General features: G+C 31.6%; 2 protein-coding genes across 2 annotated transcripts; one reads left to right on the forward strand and one right to left on the reverse strand.

The window, feature by feature from the left end:
• The first annotated feature begins 3,884 nt into the window (after positions 1 to 3,884).
• Positions 3,885 to 5,507, forward strand: LOC108769317 (uncharacterized). Its single transcript, XM_018520225.1, has 4 exons — positions 3,885 to 4,231; positions 4,323 to 4,531; positions 4,844 to 5,051; positions 5,119 to 5,507. The coding sequence occupies exons 1-4, from the start codon at positions 3,982 to 3,984 to the stop codon at positions 5,505 to 5,507; spliced, it is 1,056 nt and encodes a 351-aa protein (XP_018375727.1). The 5' UTR covers positions 3,885 to 3,981.
• A 306-nt stretch (positions 5,508 to 5,813) lies between these two features.
• LOC108769321 (uncharacterized) lies at positions 5,814 to 6,910 on the reverse strand. The gene is made up of 2 exons (XM_018520234.1): positions 6,568 to 6,910; positions 5,814 to 6,409 (listed from the first exon to the last, which is right to left on the reverse strand). The coding sequence occupies exons 1-2, from the start codon at positions 6,789 to 6,791 to the stop codon at positions 5,815 to 5,817; spliced, it is 819 nt and encodes a 272-aa protein (XP_018375736.1). The 5' UTR covers positions 6,792 to 6,910; the 3' UTR covers position 5,814.
• Between the last annotated feature and the right edge of the window lie 801 nt (positions 6,911 to 7,711).

A 7,711-nucleotide genomic window follows, 5' to 3' on the forward strand; every position in this document is an offset into this window, starting at 1 on the left:
ACATATGTATACATATATATAAAAATATATAATATATTTAATAGATTTTACATATATATACGAATATATAAATATTAAAAACTTAATAATTTGCGTTTAATAATAAAATATTAGCTGAAAAGCGAGAAAGAAGGGTAAAATAATTTTTATGAACAGTTTTTTAAATTAAAATATTTAATTTGGCAGAATTTCATAGAATATCAACATTTGTTGCAAGAGTAAGGGAAACTGCCAAAAACCTTACCAGTATTCATAAAATAAATATACATTTAATTATAAAATTGTTAATTTTATGACGTACTTGATATAAAAAAAACAATAATATAAATATTAATTAATAAAGATTGAAAATATCTCATGTTACGAAATTGCAAAAATATATTAAAATATTTCATAACAAAAATAAAATTTTTTAATGAAGCAGAACATAAATATTTACTTATATTATAAAAATTATTGCACTTTATGTTATATTTATAAATCTAATAACAAAAATTAATTAACGATTTAAATCACATGTCTTAAAATTAATTTAAAATCTGAAAACAATACAAATGATTAATAACATGTGGTATAAAATATAACAATTTTAACGTGCAACAGAAAATATAATAATTTTAACATGCATTGGCAAATATTGACTAGATGTGTGTTATCAAGCAAAATAAAAAAAAAATAAAAGCGAAATTACATTAAGCCTCATCAGATGTGTTTTTATTTCCATATAAATTTTGTGAATTATGCAATTCTAAATGCCTAGGATCAATTTCGAAATTAGTACAATTAATGCCTTCTGCTTGAAAACTTGACACTACAATTAATGCCTTCTGCTTGAAAACTTGACTGAGTTACACAAATTGCAGAAACAGTATCATTAGATAATCGGTTCCTTTTTTTATTTTTGGCGTCTGTTACTATAGAAAAAATTCGTTCGGCCTTGGCATTAGAATGAGGTAAAGAAAGAACTGCTCTTACTAATAATTGTAAATTTGGAAACATTATTTCATCATTAAAATCTTTATGTGCTAATATTTTGCCCTACATTTCATCAATTTCTAAAGAAGCTAATTCCTTTGTTTGTTTATCGTCAAAAATGGATGGTAAAATGCGCCATTCAAAATCTAATTGAGTAATATCTATATTTTCTATAATCACAGCGATATGAGATAAATCTTTAATTTTTATTCTATTTTCATCATAAAGGGCAATCTTCGGATCTAAAAAAATTAAATGTTCAAAAAGAGGATCCTTGTACGGTAAGCGTTTAAGCATTTCTTGTACTGCTGTTTTATAAAAGTCTAAACATGCTAATTTAATTTGTTGTCTACATTCCAAAGGTAATAATTTTAAAAGATTCTCACATTCGCGAGTCTAACATGAATATTTTCTAAATTTAATATATTTTAACAACAAGAATTGGATAAAAGGCATACAACTACGAACGCAGGATATTCGTCGCGAATAAATATATATTTAATAATTAAAATTACATATAGACGTTTCGGTCTCAATTAGACCAAGACTAAAATTTTACGTGACCGGAATAAAGCATTGAAACTGTTAAAAAAATTTAATACATATTTTAAAAATAAAAAATACGCTTTGATAATGTCATCGTTTAGGTGAGATAAAATAACTTCTGCAGATTTCAATTTATCTTCAACTACTGCTAAAACAAAATAATTTTGTAATACGTTCCAATTTTCAAGAATTCTAACAACGCACTTTTGTGAAATGTGCCATATAGTATTTGATAATTTTAATAACTTATTCCTTTCCACTTCGAAGAATTCTTGAAATTCTCGTAAAATTGCACATCGTTTCGCACTACCCGAAATATAAGTAGAAATACTTCTAATTAAATTTTCACAAGATGAAGGCAATTTTTCACAAGCTTTACTGGCAACAATCGCGGAGGAATGGCAAATACAATTTAATGTTACTAATCGCGGTATTTATAATTTTAAACGTTGCATAAAAGAATTATTGCATCCAATCATAACTGATGCATTGTCACATGCCATTCCGACAATATTTTTAAGTGGAATTTTTTTTCTTCTAAAAGATTTTTAAATATTTCAAAAAGTTTACTCGCGGAACAATCTCTAGCATCTAAAGTAACTAATTCTAATAATTGTATCATAACTTTTTTATTTACGGGAGAAACATCGGACAAGAACACACATTAATTTTGAGTCTAAAATATCGGTACTTTCGTCGATTAAAATTGAAAATCTAGAAAATTGTAATTTATCGACAACTTTTTCGATTTCACGTTTTGCTATTATATCTTTAACGATATTTGTACATTTTAGTCGGCCTAATGTAAAATCTTGTACAACTTTAGGATCCATGCAAATATCCTTCAATTGTGGAACTAAGTGATCTACGGTATAAAAAGCGACATTATATTCAGCATAAAATGCTGCTAATTTAATTTCGAATTGTTTAACTTTATCTTTATGTGATAATTTTTCTGATTTATTATTGTCATTATCAACTGATTTTTTAAAATTTATATTTCCAACATGTTTCACTCCTTGTGAGTGTTTAATCAAATCTGTTTTACAACATCTGATGAGTGTATTGCATGCAGTGCATATTGCTTTATCTTCTTGGTGGTAAGGAGCTAACCATCCTTTAAACACATTCTTATCTAGCCATGAAGATTGAAATGCCCTAATTTTACGTTTCTTAATTGCTCCTTTTTCTATATTTAAATAAAATAGGGGTGATCCGGATTGATCACGGCTCGATTGGACACTACCAATCACAGCGACCGGTGCTTAGGAGTTGTAGTCTCAAGCGCTGTGAGTGGCTCGCGTCCAATTGAGCCGTGTCCAACTGGGTGCCACCCAATAAAATATACTTAAATTAAACTAAATAAAACAAATTATACTTATCTTACCTAGCCCATCCTTACACAGAGCCCGCCAAGACTACGCGCCCATTTCTTCTACACTGGCTACACATTATTATACACCACTGCGCTCACTGTTTCATCGTCGCGTATGCGCCAGAAATCCGGTCCGTCTAACAACACTGGTCGTGATCTCGTTAGATACGTCTTTCTATAGTACGACTTTTAGAACATTATTAAAAATTATTGCAAAATTGGGTGTACAGCTATATTTTGCAATAATTCTGTAGCCAAAGGCTACATAATGAAAATATTTCCGCGTGATGTTGAACGTCGAGCATTATGGGCAACAAATGTTGGAAAAAATTGGACACCAACGAAAAATGCATATCTCTGCGAGGTTAAATAATATTTGTAGTTTCATTATAAGAAAATTATTAAAATATGTGACAACTCTGTGTCTTTTTAAAGTTCTATTTATTTTCTATATGTTAATTATGATTATTTAATAAGTTAACCTTTTTTCTTATTATATTGCGCAGATACATTTTGCATAATTTTTTTAGTAAGCATTACTTCAATCGTATAATAGGTGCGTTCGAGGAGATGCTATTAACGCTATCTGTCATTCTATGCTTGTTTTTGTTGGAAAATTGATTTTTCATAAAATAGATTAGTTTGCAAACGATTTTTAGCGTATCGATACGCACATCGCCCATTCCTACAATATTGACATTCGAATATTGGCGGGAATTGCTGAAAAATGACGGACTAATAGAATGACTGATCAAAATTGGCTGTTCCTCGTGTCGCGATTCTGATTAGAGGATCATAAACGCTAACGCTACCCATACACTTCCTCGGAGGCAAGAGCGCTGGTAGCGCAAGTTATGGCGGCAAACGCTACCGACAATGACGTCATGGATGGCGTTCATAGCGTTGGTAGGGAGCTCTCCGAACAGCGTTAGCGTTCGATGGCGCTAATAGGGAGTTTTTGCAATAACGTGAATTCAGATACGGTGAACGCTAAAGTCACATGACTTAAACCGTATTTCATCTTTACGTGCTCTAACCAATAAGAGTTTTTGCGCAACGGACGCAGGACGCTACGGTGACATAAGATGGAGGACTTATTACAGCTTGCCATGTACGATTTTAATTTCGTGGAAGATGTTATTATACAAGAGTTGTTGGCACCACGTAATAATGCCTTTATTAGAAATATGCAATATGAAGGATTAGATTTAAATAATTTGATGCCACAGGAATGTAAAGCAAAATTTCGATTTGAAAGAGAACACATTGGAAGACTTGCAGCTGCTCTTGGTATACCTTACCAAATAGAAACAGAAAATCGATATGTCGTTTCAGGTAAGTTAACTGATTTATAGGATTATGATATATAAGCTAATCTGTAAAACACTCACGTGAAAATACAAAGATTCTTTTGAATTTTTTATAGGTATAGAAGGTTTATGTATATACTTGAGACGTTTAGCATATCCTAATAGACTGTCAGATTTAGAAATTAAATTTGGCCTGTCTGTTCCTTATCTCTCAGTAATTTCCAATACTGTAATGAGACTAATTCAACGACAGAAAGGACATTTATTGACAGATCTAAATAATCTACCATGGCTTAATAGAAACAAGCTCGAATATTATTCACAGGTGAGAGGCTACAATTAAAAACAAAACTATTAACAAAGAAAGGTTAATGAGAACAATAATGAGCGTTATATATTTATATTTTCTCAATACATTCTTTTTATACAAGTTACACATTAACTTTCCAGACAGACATTTTGGCTCATGGATTAATCTACAAAATTGTCTGTATTTTATAAATGTGCTCGTTAGCTCTGTCCACCTCGAGACCTTGATATATCGTCAAGAGCTTGATATAATTGATATGATGTATATATATAAAATATCTTAAATGGTTTTGTTACAATAATAAGTGAAATTTATTTTTTTTTAAAGGCTGTTTCTATGAAAAGAGCACCTGTGCGAAATTGCTGGGGATTCATTGACGGTACAGCACGAGCAATATGTCGACCATCTGTGAATCAACAAGAGTATTATTCTGGTCATAAACGGCAACATTGTCTCAAATATCAATCTGTACTATGTCCAGATGGTATAGTAGTTAGTCTTCATGGACCCTATTCTGGTAGACGACATGACGCAGGTATTCTATAAATGTAGCTGATTTAGCATTATAGCATAGTCAAAGATATATTATATTTTCTTTACAGGTATATTTAGAGACTCGCTTTTGTATCCTCAATTACAAAGGTGTGCATCATTTCCAGATACTAATTTTGTATTTTACGGAGATTCTGCTTATCCTATGCACGAACTATTATTTAGACCATATACGAGTAGAGTATTGACTCATGAACAAGAGATCTTTAATTTAAGAATGAGCTCTGTAAGGCAAGCGGTCGAATGGGGTTTTAGTAAAATAATAATGCTATTTGCATTCCTTGATTTCAAGAAAAACCAGAAACTCTTGCTTCAAGATGTAGTTTCAATGTACAAAACAGCAACAATTTTGGCAAATTGTCACACATGTTTATACAGTAACCAAACTGCTCAATATTTTAATATTAATCCGCATACATTAGAAGAATACTTACTTTAATGTTCATTTATAAATGTAAAATGTAATGGAATATATAAATTACAGAAAGAATGCAGAGACAGATAAACAATGTTACAAGACAAATTATATTAAAGGATATCTAGATATATTAAGAGCTTTTTATTTTATCCACAAAAATTCTACATAAATTCGTATAAGATAGGTCTACGTTTACAGAATAGATATTTCAAATATATAAAATATTTATTTCACAAAATATATAAAAACATGTTTGGAAAAAATGTGAAATATTTACACAAATCTTAAAATCTTGATATCTTTTTTCTCTAATATACATATGTCTTCCCTAACAACACAGATCTCCAGGGAATGTCCTGAGGACGTCCAAAGGATGTATATCCTTTGAACATCCTAAGGACATCCTCAGGACATCCTTATTTCTTATAGAACCTTGTAAAGTTGATAATGGCGTTCTAGGAGATGTTAATAATGATCTTGGTGATGGTACTGATCCTGGTGATGGTAATGTTACTGATTCTGGTGATGGTGATGGTGCTAATCCTGGTGATAGTATTGGTTGTGGTGAATAGTGATGTGGTACTGAACTTATTGATAGAGTATCCGTTAAACACGTAAAAGGAATAAAATCTTGTTGTAATGCTACTGGTGTTAACGTCGGACTTGATGGAGCGTTTGTTGAAGAGATAGGTAACGTAAGTTCTTGAAGTTCTAATTCACTTGTCTCCGACAGATTAACATTTTCATTTGTCTCCGACAGATTAACATGTCTTAATGCTGTATCTCTTGCTTGTATTCCTCGGTTTTGTAGGTTAGAATTGTTACTTTTTTTTGAAGCAGCTGTTCCTTTATATTCTTGTTGCAAATCTTCTATTTCTTGAAGCAGCTGTTCCTTTTCTGTGTATTCTTCTTTTATTCCTGATCTACAAATTAATATCATTAGTCAGACGAATTTCGCATCTAAAATTATGTAAATCGAATCAATAGTGAAGTTATATAATGTTTTTAAGAGACTATCATTTTTGAGTTTATTTTGTAGTATAGTTATTTTATAGTTTACATAAACGTTTAGAATACTTACTTTTTCAAGTTCGCACGATTTGTTTTTATCCAGTTTTTAAGAAGATGCTCGACATGATCTCGGACAGCACGTACACTGAAATTTTTTTTAGATGCTGCTCCCACACGGTCTGCAATGGTTTTCCATCTTTCCTTATCTTCGTATGGATTTAGAGATGTAACCTCTTTTAAGAGTACGAGGTCATCCTCATTCGTGAATCGTAGTCTAAAGTTCGTAGTGGCCATGGTTATGTTCTGCCACCATGCTATTAGGTTATAATGTCGACGCTAATCACGAACCTTATTTGCTAAGAAATAAGGTTGGACGTTATCAGAATAGCGTCACGGTAAATAATGCGCATGCGCAGTTTCGTTTTCTATCAGATAACGTGACTTTAACGTTCACCGTATCTGAATTCACGTTATTGCAAAAACTCCCTATTGCAAAAACTCCCTAATAGCGAGCTCCCCGAACGTATCCTTATGACTATTTTTGTGTCAAGGCCCTAAATCCCAGCACTGTTTTATCACAATAAAGATTACGCAGACAATAATAGTCCACAGAATACAACGTAGTTTAGACATTTCAAAAGATGAAGCCTTAATCCTGTATGGAAATATTCTGAGAATTTGTGTATGGTAAAGTTGGGACGCATCAAAGATTGAAAATCGGTAGCATGGAATAACCTCCACTTTTATTCTTTTGTTTTGGTGGTTGACTTGACTTTGAAATTTCTACGATAAATTAAATATAATTAACACATTGCCGTGAGACAAGAACAATTCAATATATATATATTGGTAATAGTTACCACTTAAATATATTAAGTACTTTATCATTTTTATGCACTAGCGTTAATATAAGCCAGAAACTCCGATGTGTTGTCTTCAATTTTGAACTGTTCACCACAAACATATATGAAATAGGATATATTAGTCTTATTGGTTTATATACTCCGATGAAATCAAATTAAATTTAAAGCACATAGTGTGTGTTGAGTAGCAAGTAGTGACTAAAATCTCATTTGTTAGCTACGAAGAAACGATGCCTTTTGATCATTTGATTATTTATAACCTTTTAGAACAGTGCTCGCAAGAATTTGCACATTTCGGGCCGATTCCGGCGCGCGATCCCTACCACCGCACTACCGAGCCGCTGGGCGTTC

This window comes from Trachymyrmex cornetzi, unplaced genomic scaffold, assembly GCF_001594075.2.
Source record: "Trachymyrmex cornetzi isolate Tcor2-1 unplaced genomic scaffold, Tcor1.1 scaffold886, whole genome shotgun sequence".
In the NCBI taxonomy this organism is placed as follows: Eukaryota; Metazoa; Arthropoda; class Insecta; order Hymenoptera; family Formicidae; genus Trachymyrmex; species Trachymyrmex cornetzi.